General features: G+C 24.9%; 1 protein-coding gene and 1 long non-coding RNA gene across 3 annotated transcripts; one reads left to right on the top strand and one right to left on the bottom strand.

Annotated features, from left to right (window-relative positions):
* Nucleotides 1-5,567: 5,567 nt before the first annotated feature.
* On the top strand, nucleotides 5,568-18,468 carry sNPF (short neuropeptide F precursor). Of its 2 annotated transcripts, XM_035086675.1 has the most exons (5): nucleotides 5,568-5,634; nucleotides 5,708-6,252; nucleotides 14,227-14,330; nucleotides 16,766-16,959; nucleotides 18,340-18,468. In XM_035086675.1, the coding sequence occupies exons 3-5, from the start codon at nucleotides 14,246-14,248 to the stop codon at nucleotides 18,391-18,393; spliced, it is 333 nt and encodes a 110-aa protein (XP_034942566.1). In that variant the 5' UTR covers nucleotides 5,568-5,634; nucleotides 5,708-6,252; nucleotides 14,227-14,245; the 3' UTR covers nucleotides 18,394-18,468. The 2 variants fall into 2 exon arrangements, with proteins under 2 accessions (XP_034942566.1, XP_034942567.1); XM_035086676.1 differs by lacking the exons at nucleotides 5,568-5,634; nucleotides 5,708-6,252 and adding an exon at nucleotides 13,811-13,892.
* LOC118068929 (uncharacterized) lies at nucleotides 16,013-18,343 on the bottom strand. The gene is made up of 4 exons (XR_004690556.1): nucleotides 18,164-18,343; nucleotides 17,842-17,959; nucleotides 16,646-17,067; nucleotides 16,013-16,458 (listed from the first exon to the last, which is right to left on the bottom strand). It is a non-coding gene; the product is annotated as an uncharacterized lncRNA (long non-coding RNA).
* Nucleotides 18,469-18,482: the final 14 nt, after the last annotated feature.

Genomic DNA, 18,482 nt, shown 5'->3' with positions numbered 1-18,482 from the left:
TATTTGATAGATTACTTTATCTGGTAAAATTATTTTTTCTATATGATTCTACATTATCTTATATATATATCTAATGATTACAAATGATAATGAATAAATAATAATTGAATTATCTGTCTGAACACTCATGATCAAGTTACTTATTCAATGTTTACGTCAATGGATGTCTGTCGCAATTACTAAAAGAACTTGATGAACATGAGTATTTGTAATCGATCGTTTCTCATATAGGTTTAATCTATTAACCCAAACGTCAACGATGAAAGTTAGCAACTCATTCTGAAACTTTATCTCTATACCTGCATCTGTCACAAACTGTCTACAATCGTTCATTATCAATGATTTCTATAACAAAAAATGTGAAAGTCTACAAAGAATTTTATTTAATCATACATTTCCCTAGAAATATATGTAGAATATTCGATTTTTTTTTATCAGTTTACATTCATTTTGTCCAATATTCAATCAGTGGTAGGAGTAAATAATTGAATTACACAATTAACTTATATTATATGTGTTGATATAAATAACTTAATTGTAGATAATGCTAAGAACAATACATACATGCAAAATTAATGTTATAAATAATTATTTTTGTCATATGTAGAATTTTTATTAAGTATAGATTCACTTTTTCTTAATAAATTTTTCCTTTAACCTAAAAAAAATTAAGATTGGTTTAAGTATAAATGTTTGATTCGTTAAAGTAATGAATTTTTATTACTTTCTATCAATTACAGTCTTTTTCTTTCAAATACACTCATTGTAAATTCACCTAGATTGATTTTTATTACATTATTTTCCAATTACCAGCACCCAGTGAGTTTTTTGATAGCTCTATTCTATAATCTACTTTTTAATTATCATCATTAGAAAATATGATTCATTTAATCGATGAACCACTAGAATGATTATCCATCGTTAAAATTGAAGTATGATGGATATAAAATTCTTATCAGTGTGTCTACAAATGTTACGATTTATAAAATAATTTCAAGTAGAATCTGGAAAAATGAACAGTTGTGACAGATTATTATTTTTTTTTTTTTTTCACTTTCAAAGTTGTAACACCATCATTTTTAAGTAAAACTTTTTCGCAATTGAATTTTTATTAATCCATACAATTTATGATAGAACTTTTAAAAGAATTCTCCTTTACATTGGTGATCCTCTAGGTAGCATCATAGTGACCTTTATTCTTGTGACTTTTTATCATTCCTTCCGTCGTAGTTGTATGTAAATGTAAAGGAAAAAGAATATTCCTGGTTGTTGAATCCAATGCTCAACCACCTCCTACATACCACTGTTCAGTAGAATAATAAATCGATAGTAAAACTGATTAGATATCATTCGTAACTTATTTTGAATGAATAAAAGCCTACTCACAGTATGTAAGAATGACGAAGTCAAACTGATTTAATGCAACATAAAGGGTCCTGGGAACACTAGAAATTTGTACCATTTATCATTATGTGAATATACTTTTTTATTTGTTTATTGCTAATGACAGAAAGACTTCGACAAGTGAATATAATACTAAAAAAATATCTGCACCATCATCACTATATTCTACGTCATTGTTATAAACATTTGTTTCCATTATTGTAAATATTTTTGAAAAGCTTTTAATTCTTATTGCATTTTATATCTCTTGTCAGGAGTTCACCACAAATTTCTCGACGAACTTTTAAAAATCTTTCGAATTTTTTGAAGCCAATCTTGACATTAGTGCTACTGATATATATTTAAAAAAAAAACATTTGATCAGATGACTGATTGAATATAAAATTATTTGGACAATTAAAAAAGCTTTTAAAAATGATAAAGTTTTTTTTAAATATAAATGTTCAAAGCTTTATAAAAAAACTCAATAATTATGACAATGTTTATTAACTTTTTTAAAATTAATTTCAATGTTACCTTGATATCTTTGATTGTTTCCATAAATTAGATATTCATGATAGAAGCCTAATGTTCAATAATATTTATTATTTTAAAATATCAAATGACAGAATTAATTCCATAATCCATTAATATTTTATTCAAAAAAAGTAAGTAAAAGAAAAAACTTATTTTTTAAAGTTAAAAATGCTTCCATAAATTCTCTTCCTCTGGAGAATTTAAATATAAATTTTATTTATTTGATTTAAAAAACCATTGAGATGCTTGCAAAAGGCAAATATAAAAGTAGTAAAACAAGTAAAATCGTTTCTCTGATATTACTTTCCATTCTTACATTATCACGTGAATCAATAGACATTAAAGCTGAATGGAGAGGGTTCAAGAAGCAAAGTATGATGATTCAGAGGAATATTATTTGATATTTCAAGTTTCAAAAGATTATTGAATATTGAATTTTTAATTTGATAGTGATTTTATTAAATTCAATATAATTCTTTTAATTAAATTAGATAACAAGAAGTTTGATGATAATTAAGTGGACAAATGTACTCATCCTCCACGTGTAAACTTCAAGTAAAATATAATAATAATTTTATATCATAAGATTCTCCTATTTATCTTGATCATCTCTGTATGTAAGATTAAATTCATCGTCCAAGATCCCTAATTTCATTCACCATAAACTTGTTATGCCACTAATTTAGCTCTATACGTGTTTCATTAACATTCATATTCATATAAAGCTTCAAATAGAAAAGTATCAGACTCCATTTGGACAAAAATAAATAGCTAGATAGACATGCTTTACAGTAGAAAGACCATTACAATCAAAAAAGTACTAATTCATTTCAAAAGTAACGAAATGGAATTAAAAAATATTGATTCGAATTAAATATATTGATTTAAAACATATATATACTTAAGGAAGGTTCCAAAAAAACTATGAGATCGTAAAAAATATTTTTTTTTCAAGGCAAGATGATGATTACTATTATTCATCGATAAATAAATTTTTTTGAAGAATTTATGGAAAAAATAAATTTTATGTGCAAGGTGAGCAATATATTATCTACAAACTATACCTGGTACATTTAGCCATTGAACCGTTTTCAATCTAGTATATTTTTTTATATTATTTCCAGATATTTATTTTTTACAATACATTGATATGAAAAACCAATGGGATAAATTTAGAAGAGAGTAGCAAATTTGATGAATTACAAGATATAACTTAATTTCATTTAAAAAAAAATAATGAGAAAACTATACGTTAAAAAAAGTATCAAGACATTTGTTGATGTGTTGAATGAAATAGATTGGAGATCTGTAAGAAGGATTGATGTGATTCTATCTGCTTGAATTTTATCACTATCTATCTAATCATAAGTATATGATTTTAGGAAAGATCGCCACATGGATGTCAATTTTGATTTTTTGAGCTTTTTTCACGTGTTAATTAAAAATTGAAATTGATTGGTAAATTAATGCCAAGTTAGACTGTTGTGTCAGAAACTTCATTTCCACATATGACCTGGTGAGAAAGAATCTATACAAAGATGGCTGTTATTTTTTTTTGTCGTACTGTTGTTCAATAATTTGTCAATTTATTCCGTAGATACGTCGCTCTTGAACTTTATTCCATTTTGTTAGACTTTTTTTCTGTTAAAAAGGAATTCTATTTGGTTTTGAGGAGCTTCTGAAGAAAACATTCAATCATTTTTGATCATGTGAGATGTTAGGATCCAATATTTGTCTGAATGTAAGAATCTAACATCAATGTTGGAATAATTTGTGCTATCAGATTGTATTTATTAGTATACAAATCATAGCTCTGGACCCCGAAATAATGTTAATTACTTTATTGTCATAAGTAATAAGAGGACCTAAATCCATCTATTTTAAATTCTGGTTAGTTCTGAACAAGTATTCAATAACAGCAGCTGTCTGACAATTTACGACAGTTGTGAATAATTTCCACATGTAGTGAAATTTCCCTTCGAGTTCTCTGATTTTCTTCAAAAGGAACAAGAGTTCCTCCCTTAACTCTCAGGTCTGATGGTTTCAATGACCGAATTACTCTTCTATGGTATGGTGGAATCATGCTGTAACAATATTGAACAAGAGTTAGCGTTAGAATTCTGTCATAAATTATCAAAAAGAGAATGTCATCATTTGAACTCTACCTTGATAATAAAAACTTTTATGAACTTGTTTCATCAAAGCTTATTTATTAACATGATTCAAAGTAATGTTTCATTATTGTGAATATTTAATCAATGGCAACAAATTGTATCATTTATTTTGATTTATTTAGAACCAAGGTTTGTAACTTACTTTTGCCCAAAGGTCTTTAAATGAGCAATTTACCACAATTAATTATAACTTTCGAGTTACAAACATTACATTAACGAAAAATAAATCAACTTATTTAATAGTAAAAGTTATAAATAATTAGCGTACTCATGATAAACCTGTCAACTGTCCTAACTTGACCTTTTATTCAGAAGAGAATGAAATAAACATGAACATAAAGTAATTATGGATCTATTAGTTGTGATCTGTTGACGAAGATGGGCTAACTACTCAGAAAGGAAATAGCCTTCAGAGTAAAGAACAAATTGACATTATGATGTTAGAGATTCTGGATGATATCAGAATACATTTAATTTTTGACATGATCTTACATTGCTGTACTCTATGATAACTTTATATATAATATATTCTCAGCGTAATGATGAAATGAAATAGACATTATTGATGTTGAAAAAATATTTGATTTTTTTTTTTAGGTTAAAAACATCTTTTGCCTCTAATTCAATTTCCTTTGCCGATTTTCAAAGTGACATGAGATATTTTGTGATACATCTAAATTCTTCCTTGTAAAATATACCCTTGAATGTAGAAAATATGTTGCTGTTATCATAATTATCATATTTATAGAACAAAAATTTGATTTTGCGTAGAATTTTTATATAAAAAGATAAAAATAATATAAGATGAGATAGATAAATATAAAAATAATTATTTATTGAACAAAGAAAGATGTGAATGCAACATTTGTTCAGTTTACTTATCCTATTATGACTTTTTTCATACATTTTCTACCCTACTACCTTGTCTCAATCATAATATACTCACTTGCGTCACATTATTGTGTGTATATAAAAACTTTACAATACAACTTACTATAATAAATTTGGCATGAAATATGTGATTATATTTTTATATGGATTTAAGTCATTCGTTTTTTTGTAACAAAAGCAAACATTGCTTTGATAAATTTCATTTATGATTATACTATTGGAATGAATTTAAATCTGCAAATTAGTCTAATTACTGAATCGTTCGATAAAGTACAACTGTTATTATATTTTTATTCGGCACTTTTTGCTTTCAACATACGAAAATTTTATTTTTATGTTGCATTAAATTAAACACATTATGTTTGTTGATTAAACTTTTGTTATCATTTATTTATATCGATGATCTTTGTATTTGATGTACAGATGTGTCTACATGTTCAAGAAAATCAAATCTAGTTGAAAAAAATAACCTCTACTGTAGAAAAAAAAAAGTATTATTAAAAAGGTTTTTATTGAAACTTTGATTAATTTTATTTAGCTACAGTAAAGTTAATTTATTGTAAATGAATATTGAAAAAAGGTTTTTTAATGTAGACACACATAACGAGAAGAGTAATGAAAAAGATATCAACGTACATATTTGATAAAAGTGAGTATGAATTTTAATTAAAAAATATATATTTTAGTACAAATTTGTTGTATGTTTTTTATTTGAAAAACAGGTTTCTTCAATATATGGACAGGAAATTTCAAAAGGAGAGAAGAAAAAACAAGTCACGTATATGTAAAAGTAGGTGTAGAGTCTTGACGAATTGGGGGAAATTAAAAGCTGTCGTAAGGCCTATGAGCTTTCTCGTTAGGGTAAAAAATTCTTATTCTCGAATACTTTTGAAAGATTCCGTAATGAAGATAGCAAGTCTTAGATAATGTACATTGCGGGGGTGAGTCAAAGCTAGTGACGAAAAAAGAAAAATAGTTGATGATACATAACAAGTATAAATGACCAGAGTGTGCGCATCACTAGTGATACTCACTTACACGTTTTTCCCGCCCTTTTACCCTCACCACTTACAGCCACCTGTCAACCACCCTGTGCTCCCACTTCCTCAAGTATATATACAAAGCTCCGGCAGACTTTGACCACATTTGAGTACGTAGACATCGTAGCAAATTATTCAAAGGGTTTGTTGATTGGTGAGTCTATCATTTTGTGGGTACTTTGTCGGATCAACAACGAGTTTCGTATTCGCGGAAATTTTTATTTCTGGTAAGTTTGAAATCATTTTTTTTTTTTAACAAAAAATGCTTTTATATTTATTTAAAAAATAAATAAATAAATCAATCCAATTATTGAACTAAAATATCCGAAAGAATCGGTAGTAAATAACCTTTAAATATTTATCATAGAAACAATTGATCAAAAAACAATCAGATTTATATCCAACCAATTCTAAAAATTTTTAATTGAATAATCGTACGCAATTTAGTGGAACAACTTGGCGGATTTAATTATTTTTTTAAACTCGTTAGTTTTTTGAAGTTTTTCTTAAATTAATCACAAGCAATTACAAGTGAAAATATTTAGTTTTATTCCGACATTAGGTATGCTATAATAATGACTCTTATTTCTTTTAAAATTTTCACACTCATCCTCTTCCCTGAACGAATTTTCCAATATTAGAAAGTAGAAATCTCCTCTCATAATCAGACGCTCCGTCGTTCTCACAACTCAATTGAGCATACTGTCAAAACAAAAATTATACATAATAAAAAAAATTAAATTAAATTTTAAATTAATCATTATTCTATTTGAACACATTGAACTTGTAAAATGATGTAATTTAATTAAGTAGAACAAGAGTATCGATAGTTAGACATAAAATAGATAAATTTGTTTAATTGAATTATTTAATGATTACTCATTTACTTATCACTTTAAATTCAATTGTATTACATTTTATTATTATCTAGTAAATTACACAGAAGTGTGATAATTTTTATCGTATTACATTACAAAGTTTTTATGTATTTTAATTAACCAGTGACAGAATATTATCAAATCAATACAGATTACATTAACATGATGTTAAAGAATAGAAAAATAGATTTTAATATATAAATTAAATAATTGTATATCTTTTATGATCACTTTTTGACTTATTCAATGCTAATGCATTTTTTAAAGACAGTAAATATCTGATAATGAAGTCATTACTGACCATCAGTCATCATAGATATTCAATCTATTTGAATATAACTTTAAAATGTAATAAAAGAAAAAATAATATGACATTATTGTACATTAAGTTTTATAATGTTTCATTTAAATTGTTTTCTAATGATACAAAATTTTTAAATTGTTCTCATCATGACTAAACGATACTAATCAAGTAATAAAATATAACCATGAATGATGTTGCATATATAGAAAATAATGTAAAACAATTTAATATTAAGAATGAAAATGTTTTAAAAATATCCAAGTACTGAATTTTAGTCTTTTCTCACCCTGTGATATTTAACGACCCTATTTCGACTTTGAATGTTTTTTTAATATTTGTGTCATCCAGAGACGTGAGAGAATGATAAAAGATATTTTTAATTTTAGATTGTCTTTAAATGATTATAAATTAAATATGACTATGTACATTTTTTTAAATTTTACAATCGATTTTTCATTAAATTAATTTAATGTATATTTGTATCAGGTAATTTAATAATATAAAATAAACTTTAGAAAGTACAAGAACTTCTTTGGTATATAGATTCCACATAGTTATCTTACATTCAAGAAGAACAAGCATCATGTTGCCTCTAATTAAATCTTAAACTGGTGATAGCAGAGCAATGAACATCTTATTATGAACTATTGAAGAAGCTGATAATTAAATTATCAAAAATTCTATTTATTTTTTACTAATTTTTTTTTTCTTTTATTTTATATTTATTGGAGAAACTGTGGAAATTATTCAAATTTATAACAAAGTTATCTTAAAAATATTAAAATTACTGAAAGATTTAACTTAAGCTAAACATGTTTAATAAATCCATATGGATTTTATTCAAAAAATTTTGCTCAAAACTTTTGACTAAATCACTTTTTTAAGATAAGTAGACCAGGCATAACATGATATTGCACCATAAAAGTTTGGATAAATTACTTATTTTTGACTTAAATAAAATTCATAATAAAGATTGTCAATTTTTATGCAATTATTCTAGTAATATCATTTTTTTCTAATGATAAAACAGTTCTTATCTTATTAAAATCTTATCATTTAATATAATAGCCAGAACAGATTTGAACAAGTCCATCATCACAACAAAAATGCAGCTCCCAAGATGATGAATATATTTACTCTTCAAGTTTTAAATCTTTTTTATCAACTTTTTTTATAAGACTATCAGTTATTTTGAAGTACATAACCGGTAATGAGTATTAGAGTGAAGCAAGTAAATAAGTATTTACTCAAATTTTTTACAATGATTTTTTTTTCCAATCCTTAAACATCTCTTGACACAGAAAAAACCTTTGAGAGATACTTGACAGTTGCTTTCATAATGAAGATGAATTTAATCAAGAATATCTCTTTATGAATCGATTTTCGTTAAACATAATCATTTTCTGTCCTGATGATATAATAATATTGGAGGTAATCTGTAAAAAATATCTCATTTTTAAGACTTCAGTAACTGTTAAATAAAAGCTAAATTATTTCAAGATGTTTTAAAATCTTTCTATTTCTATTTTAAAGTATTTTATTATTTTTTTACACCTCATTTTGGAGTATAATAGGTTAGGAGAAATAAATTAATAAGCTGTTAGGGTGTGATTTTTGGAGCAATGGAATTTAATTTCGAGTGTAGACAAAAGTGATTTATGAAATTTTATTATAAATTAATTATTTAAGTAATAAATAAATTTTTAAGATTTTTTTTCAATAATCAGTTATTGTTTGGTTTTTTTTTTGCAGGAAATTAAGCGTAAAATTATCACATTCTTGATACAATCTCTGAGTAGAGAAAAAGTGAAAGTAATTCTGAAAGTTTTTGTCTTCGAAGCTGTTATGTGTATTGTAAAATAACTGTTCCAACATTGGAATTTTAGTAAAAGAATTAAAAAACTGAAATTCATAATACAGATTCACAAAAAGTTTGAGAGTAATTTACTAATGGAACTATTTGAATATTTTTATTTTCATAAAGTTTTTTTAATCACAGTCATCTGTCAAGTAAGGAAATTAATTTCTCCAAGTTCTTTAGATTGACAGTACTATAAATTATTTTTAATTATAAAACTGACGTTAGTTAACTAATTAATGAATTAAAAAATTTCTTGTATGATTTAATCATTAATAAGAATTTTTATTTATCTGCCTTTATCACAAACCATCCAATTTTTTCTATATCTAAATAATTGTTTACTCTGGTGTTTATTATTCTATATTTATTAGCTAATTGTTCTCACAAAGCTACCATTTTTCTAGCGTGTTTAAAATTACTGGTTGATCAACCGAATAATTTTCTCATTCTATTTTGCAAAGCAATGTCAAAAAAAAAAAAAAAAAGAAACAAAATCAAAAAATTTTTCATAAAAGAAAGAAACTATTTTAAATAAATATATTAAAAATATCATATAATAAATAAAAAAAAAAATGAACATTTATTTTATTTAGTTCAATTGGAGAAAATATTGATTATAAATAAAGAAATAATATAATGGAAGTAAAATAAACTGATATTTACTTATTCTGAAATACATATTAATATTATGTAATTTCAAGTGTAGCTTAATTAACCAGGTATTATAGTATAATATAAATAAATAATGAATATGAATATAGTTAATGGAAACAACAATAACAACCGAATCAAAAATAATAAACAATATGGAATGAATTATTAAAATTTTTTTTCCATATAAATATCATACATTTTATATTCCAGACTAAAATTTTCTCTAAAATGGCACCAAATGTATTTCCACGTGAAATTTGTTTGATTAAAAATTCATATGGTTATGGGTAAAATGGCTTGGGGTTAAAAAAAAAAACTCTAAGAATGAAGAAAGAATTATTCTTTGGGTTCTTTTGACATTTTTTCGTGCCATATTTTTAGACTCATCAAACACTGATGATGTTGTATGCATGAAAATCGCGTGCAGCTAATCCAAGATCCAACTAGAAGGTGGATGTGAAAATGTCCACGGATAAGCGAACATAAAAGAGATGAAAAAAGTAACCCAAGGGTTATAGTAGACTTGTCACTGTGTGGTCATACGCTTCATCAAATTAATTACTCGGTGTTACAGGTGAACTACACCAATGGATCACTTAATCTTTATTTCCCTCAAATAAAATCTTACTTAGCTAAATCATCAATTATTACCATTAGTCAATTTCAAGCTCTTAATGATGAAAGAAATTCGCTGTGATCATCGCGTGGGAAGTTAATTAGACTAGTTCTCAGATAATATGAGAATATTCAGAATAGTAATACTCTACCGGAAGCTTCAAGTATCCTTCAAGAGAATTCATTAGAGGATCAAAAGGTGTTTGCTGTTTCTATAGAAATTGACCGGAAATACAAGTCAATAATCCTGTGTAGAAGTTTGGATAAATAGATAATGTCTTGAATTTCACGAATTCGATGCAGGATAAAATTATTTATCTAATTGTTGGACTCTGATCAACCACATGGCTGATCATAGGTTTACTGTTACTACTTAATTGGATGCTTTAACTTTTAAAATAAAATTAAATCGTACTTATATTAAGTCTTTGCAAAGTTTCATTATTAACATTTTCATAATGAAGAGTTGTTATGTTGTATTCATATTAGCAAATAACATGTATTACTAATAAAGAAGCTTATCTTTTTTTTTTTGTTTCGACGGCGTTGAATGGTTGATTAGTAGACAGAGAATTTTAAACTATTTACTTTTACAACATCCTCGTCTAGACTTTAATTTTTATTCATACTTTATGTTTGAACTGAAACACCTGAACATACATTTGCTATTGCTGTTCTTTATCTGTGGATCCAATTATCAGATAGTATTTATATTTCAAGACCTTTTTCTGGATCTAGATGATCAGCCAAGACGATCTTTCTGAAAATCTAAAGCTTCTATGAACAAACTAATATGGCAACTGAATACTACCAATTAACACTTTTTTCTTCATTTAAATGCTTATCCACTCATTGATTTTTTCATTTTACTCACAACCAAGCTTACAAATTATCCTTCATCTTCAAAATTCATTATTTATAAACACACTGTATCTATTTTAATTTTATTTTATGACTTACATTATACATGTATGGATTTTTTGTTTAAATTTTTGGACAATTAATCTTCTATCCCATTTACATTTTTTCATGGATATTAATTAATAATTTTTTGCTATTGAAGGATTATTAATAACTTTAACCTAAATTAAATTTATGATGATCAAGATAAATAAATATTTGATAACAATTTAGTTCTATCAATCATACAGATACTGTTTTTTGTGGGCTTATGGAAATTTTGAAACCCCCTCTGACCAAAATTTATTTAACTCTATTTTTAGAATTAAAAATCATCAAGTTATGATAGTTATTTATGAATCTAAAAATATTATAGATAATGATTATTAATAGATGATATCAATTAATTTGCATTCTTATTGATTCTTCATTAACTCATCATATTCTTAATTAATCATCACAAAAGTACAATTTTTTTTTTAGAATCAAATAGTGAACATATAATTATTGAAAACATTATAAACTTTCCAATAATAAATATCAACTTATTATAATTCAAATTATTTTCTAATGATAATTAGAATTCGAAGTTGAAGATGAAATTGTCTAGCATTATTAATAATTTCCCTTTAAATATTTTATAACAAGGACTGAAATATAATTCTAAAGAATAATAAACATCTTCAATGTCTCTTTGTTCATCAAAATTTAATTATTTTATATTAAAATATAGAGTTTAACTCACTATCTTAGCTTTCACAAACATCTTTGTCTCTTGATAAAGAAAATTCCACACAATAAATATATTATAAAGTGTTCAATGGATTGGAATAAAACAAAATAACTATTTGAAGACCTCTGAATTAAATAAATTACTACTGCCAATATTTTTACAAAATTAATTTGTTTAAATTTAAACAAAAAAACAACATAATTTCAATTTTAATAAAAAATATAAATAAAATGTAGTGTCCAAGTGTTATTTAAATATTATTGATTATTCAACAAACTCATCGAACACCACTACCCTTGAAACTCACTGTAATTTTATTTTTTCAACTCCCATCTTGTTTTTATTTCACCAAAAGAGAAATTCTATCCAAAAAATACTTTATTTCCTACATGTTTTTTACCAACTACCATCAACTCTATTCCATCTAAAAATATATTTCACAAAAATAGCACTGTTATCACCGATAAATCAAAAACAGATAAATAAACAGTGTCATAATAATAATTATCACATTACATTCAAGTGCTAATTTCGCCTTAGTTTCCCCTAACTTTAAATAAGAATCATAATTTTTTAATTTTATCACTCACTAAAATGGATTATATTCAAATGAATTTCTACAATTTCAATCACGCACAGCAATACTTAAAAGCATCAAATTGAATTGAGATTGGAGATCTAAAAAACATAATTATAAATTTCATCATCTATCACATATCAATCTGATACAGAAGCTCGTTAGTTCTGTCAAAAGTTGAAAGTAGACATTTGCGTGATGCTACTTATTTGAGGGCATTAATTTATAGCTTGTTGAATAATTCAGACCTAAGCATGGTGGACTTTTTCTTCCAACATGTATACTAACGATTTAAATGGTAATTGCAATGAAGGTACAGTGACCAAGTGCTAGCCAACAAGTACGCAGTATTCATTTTAATAACGTAATCGTTGTACTTTTTAAAAACATCTTTTTTTTTCTATCTCTAGCCACTTTTACTTGATATTTTTTTCACAACATGTAGCAGATTTAACCACAGAATTATTTCCGCTGTTTTAGACCAGAATTTGATAAAACAAATATGGTAACAGTTTTTATTCATGGTTTCCCACATATGTAGATTAGAGCTTCATAAAAGAGATTCGTTATTTTATTTTTCTTTTTTACTTTTACTTAGCTATTTACAAAACGTAAGCATTAACTTTTACAGTAATTAGCTTAACTTGGCCTTTGTGGTTGTCGTGATGACTTATTTTAATTATTAAAATATTATAAATAAGTAAAGTTATTTGTACTAGTGGAAAATACTGATAAAACTTTTCTCATAATTTTATTCATGTATATAGGATTCTCAAGTGTCACCTGTGCTCTTGTATTTCTGTTTCATTTTAAATTCCTTCCAACATTCATTTTCTTGTATACATATTTTTCTTCCTGATGCTGAGATATATTTCATGTAATATTTACTAATTTTTGCCATGGCTTAGTGTTGACTTAATATTCATACTTATTTGCCAGGTATATTTATCTCTTTGGAAAACACAGTTCATCTCATTTATGTCTATTTTGCCACACATGATTTGTGATCTTGTTTGTTTAATGGTGATTATTATATCAAAGAGTTTCAATATATGACATTTATGCTGTACTTTATTCATAACTATACAAGTAGAGTATGTAATGTATGGTCAGACATATTTTTTTTCTCTATGTCTGGATGATTCCTTATCTTTCAATAAGTGTACTCATCTCTGAACAACTGCACACTACTTAACAATCAGTAATTATGAGTTGCATTGCAACTTCAAGCATGTAAGAAGCTTTAATTGTTTCACTTGTTGCACAATACACTACTTCAATTCAGTAAACAAATCCTAAACTGAAAAACATTTATAATCGTTTCTGCACACTTTGTTATTTTCAAGTAAGATTCTTTTTTTTTTCTCTTATTTATGATTCATTTGATGGACAAATAAGAAAATAATAGTGTGAATACGTTCTCATACGATAAAATTTATAAGCAAAGAAAAGTATAAAGAGAAATGATTGCATAAGTTGCAATTATTCATACAATTTTTAATACATACTGATATTATATAGCACATTTGTATTGAAGATCAAGAATAATACCGATATTTTTATGTGCTATTATTTAACATTTTATTTTTTTTAAAGAGTATTGTTATTCAACGACTCTAATAATTTTTATTTCTTGCTAACACATATTTTGTTAATAAAAAAAAATTTTTTTTCTTCAGATAAAACATAAAAATCACGATGAAAAGAAGTTACATCTATACAATTGTATTCGTTCTATTGGTGGGAGTTGCTGTTGGTAGTGAGAATTATGCAGATTACGGAGGTAAGCACTTTGTTTTTCAGAAAGATCTATTTAATCTAACTGATAACATATGTTAGAAATAATTATTATCAATTCTATATAAATTCACAATTAATTCTATTTGTTTTTTTTATCATCCTATTATATATAAATTTAACAAAATATAATAACGAAATTTTTTAATTAAAATAGCAAATAAAAATAAATTGAATTGATAATTAAATTGAATGATGAGAAATAAAGATTGAAAATTAATTGATTTTCGCACAGTTTCTAGTTAATTAAAACAATATCCAGTTAAATGTGATTTTTATGAACAAAATTCAATGATGTATCACATCTGCTTTAATTCATTTCATTCATAAATTGATATTGATCAAGCTGATGAGTCAATTTACATTGAATATCTCAAAAAATATTTTATACATCACTATTTTCAAGTAATACAATCAAAGATTTTTTTTGTCGAATAATTTATTAGATTAAAATATCCTGATAGGAAACATTATAATACATAACTAAATAGGATTTATTTATATTGCATTAATATCTTATTAAAACACCAATTCCATTAATATTTGTTAATAAATAATAAACAGTCATTTGTAGGATTCATTAAGGTTAAATGAATATTTGATAATAAATAATAAATTTATTAACTATTAATATACATTTGTGATCTCATGAGAATTGAGCCTCATCAAGAATCTAAAGGGTTATATTGGTTTTATTCCTCCCAGAAGACGAATCATTATTTCAGATTCATCAAAAGAAAATAAATTTGGAGTAGACAAGTAATAAGCAAAATAAAAAAGAACAATTACAAAATAACTATTGAAATAAAAATCAATTTTTAATTTGTTCTATATGTAAATCAATTGATAAAACCTGAATGTTCAGTTTCAGATGTCATTTTTCAAATAAATATTTTAATGATTTTATCAAAAATATTTGGATAATTTTTAAATAAATTTAAAAAGAAAAACAAACCTATTAAAAGAATAAAATATTCATTTTATAATTTTCATCATGTAAAAGCAATTAGTTGACTGGATTAATAAATTGACCTATTGATTATCAAGTTAGAAATGAATACGATAATCCTACCAATAAAATTTAGATTAAAATTCCAAAAGGTTAAAGCAGGAAATTAAATGTAATCATTTAATAATAAAATCACATAATTATCATTATATCGAAATTTAAAAATGTATAACAGTAGAAATTAATTTTGTAATAATTAATCACTGACTAAATTAAATCTAAATTATCTCATTTAATAAACGACAGTAATATTAAATACTAAGTATAAAAAATGGTCTAGAACTTCATCAAAAGTATATGGATATGGTGTTTTAATAAGTAACGTGACAAAAAAGTATTAATCATGTTCACGTTAATCGATAATATTCTTTGTCTCTAACTCAGTACCAACTACCTTTAGTAAGTTAAAACTTAAGATAGATATTTCCATCATTAAATACTTTTATAGATAATAAACTATTATTTGATACATTAAAAAGTTATTAAATAATAACTAAAAAACCCTTTTATGATCAATACATAATTCCCCTGATAATATCATCGAACGTGTTGCTTTTAAAAGTATTGTCTTCATAAATCTTTGAAAAATTGATCAATGAAAAACTTTTTTTACAAACGATATTATTATAGAAGATAACTAAGTAATGAATAGCTTGAAGTTTTTACAAATTAAAAAAGTTCCCAGTTTTAATTAATTGTTTGCAGATTTTTCAATGTTAAACCATTCTCTAAACTCTAAAAGCACACCTCCATAATAGCAATCAAAAAATTGCAAAAACTGATACTAAAAATATTTTGTTTATATTTTATAAATTAAATTCACGTTTAATTGATTCAGTACATCTAAAACATACTAGACAACGATCTTTCGATATCATAAACATGTGCTTTTATTCATATACCCTTGTCAAACAGTATCTTAGCTAAAGTATCATCAATGATACCAATAAATGCAATTTCATATAAATTCTTCCTAGTAGATAACTTTTTATTTAATTCGACGAATATTTCTATTGAATTATTGATAATCTGATGTTCATATTTGTTAAATCGGGTGTAAACTTGTCATCTACTGACAGTTTTTAAAGTTGATCAGCTTCACAATCTGAAAAAAAATTATTTTAGAAAATGCTTTGTAGTTTTTATTTAAAAGTATTTTAATTAAGAATAAAATTATCTTTAATCCAGGAATATAATTTTGTTATTGTTATACTGGAGAATAAAAACAATAATTTTAACAACTACTAGCTTTGTTTATAATTTTTACGTTAATTATTTTAATTGATTTTTACCTAACAAGTCGGTTAAATCTCCCAAAATTGAATAAAAAAGATACTCAAAGCCTTCACTTTCACTGTGCATTAAAATTCAATCTCTTTATAATCTTGATAAATTTTTATTGATTTTTTCAGAGGAAAATGTAGGCAGGAACCTCGAAAATTTACGAGAAATATATAGCCTTTTATTACGTCGTAATTCATATGACAATAACATTAGATCACCCCTGGCATTGGATACACCTTTGGAACATCTGATGATTCGAAAATCTCAACGATCTCCTTCACTACGTCTTCGCTTTGGACGTTCAGATCCATCGATGCCTCAGGTAATTTAATTTCTCTTTCTCCACTATCGTATTATATTCTTCATACAATGATACGATAAATCATAATTCATAATGACGACATTAACGGCTTCCATTATATGCATTCATCTGTAAAAAAAATAAAACAAAATTTTGTAGAACAAACGTATAAAAGAAATACATGTCATATAAAGAAGAATATACTACTGAAATTTATTACAACCACGCCTATTATTTTTTGTATAACACTTTTGTTCGTGACCAATTTCAAGAATTATTGCATAAAAATATTAATCTTTGTCTCATACAATTCTGTTGAGAATACTAAGCTTTTAAATTCACAAATTGCAAAATAATTGTCATCTACCTGATATATGTATACATCCCTGAGGGTAGTTTTTTTCAAATTAATTTTTTTTTTAACTCAAACACAGGTAAATAAACTTGTTAATGAACTGTTGAATAAATTCTTTCAAAAGTTTAAACAATTTTTTATCGTTATCACTGATTATAAAAATACATAATTTTTTTTACAATAATATTTATTGTAAAAATAACAATTAATATTTTAAAATTTTTTTTCAAGTCTTTGAAAAAATCCATGACGTCAAAAGATATTTTTGGAAGTGATAAAAAATATTTCCAAAAAGAAATAAACTCTGATTTTTTCTTGACGATAATTTGAAATTTCCTTTCTCATAGTGATAGAAAGTAATAAAAAATTTTCAGAATTCTTTATATTCTACCCTCCTAAAATTATTTCATATCGATTCCCAGGAATATATTTAAATTCTTTATATATTTATTCCATATTTGTTAACAGTTACTCTCTCTGCAATTTATGAATTGTTTATCAATACATCAAAATTATTATATTTATAATTATTCCACGTTTATACTCACCCTACTTTCTGTGACTAATTATTTTTACATTTAGGGTGACAATTAAAACAAAGAAAGCACCAGGTTGAGGGTAGTTTACTCTACACCCTTCAGAAAAAATTGATTGTCCTTTAATACTCTGAAATTAATTTTTTTAAATAATTTAAATATTAAAAAATTGACATTCAAGATAAATCCTATATTAAATGTTTTATAATTTTTTAATTTCATTACACTATTAACTTTTTTAATTCCTAATAATTATTGATTAATTAATATAAATAAGTTAATAAATCTTTTTAATGATTTAAAGAAAAAATGACACTTGTTTCCATTATCTTACCTTATATAATATCAATTGAACTTTAATTTATTGATTCTCTCATCACCCTCTTTTATAAAATTTATCTTTAAATAATATATCATTTAATTCCATACCCTAGGGCATTTAAAACTATCTCTTTCAACCATAACCATCCTTTACCAAATTTTAATGGAAAACATTTGTATGTATTACAGGGGAATCCATTCATGAAAGCAGGATCAAATGTTGCATCTTTTGAAGACAACTAAAATGAACGGCTCTATTCTATGCATAAACCTTAATAATTTTCACACTACAAAAAAGCTTTCCTTTAATTAAAATATTATAAAATTATATA

Source organism: Chelonus insularis, unplaced genomic scaffold (genome assembly GCF_013357705.1).
Source record: "Chelonus insularis isolate UGA/USDA-ARS -01 unplaced genomic scaffold, ASM1335770v1 contig_403_pilon, whole genome shotgun sequence".
Classification (NCBI taxonomy): Eukaryota; Metazoa; Arthropoda; class Insecta; order Hymenoptera; family Braconidae; genus Chelonus; species Chelonus insularis.
This window is presented reverse-complemented; position numbering and strand designations above follow the sequence as displayed.

Coding starts and splice junctions, on each gene's coding strand:
- sNPF (XM_035086675.1), top strand. CDS start 14,246: ATGAAAAGAAGTTACATCTATACAATTGTATTCGTTCTATTGGTGGGA. Junction 14,331..16,765: donor GAATTATGCAGATTACGGAG/GTAAGCACTTTG, acceptor TGATTTTTTCAG/AGGAAAATGTAGGCAGGAAC. Junction 16,960..18,339: donor CAGATCCATCGATGCCTCAG/GTAATTTAATTT, acceptor TATGTATTACAG/GGGAATCCATTCATGAAAGC.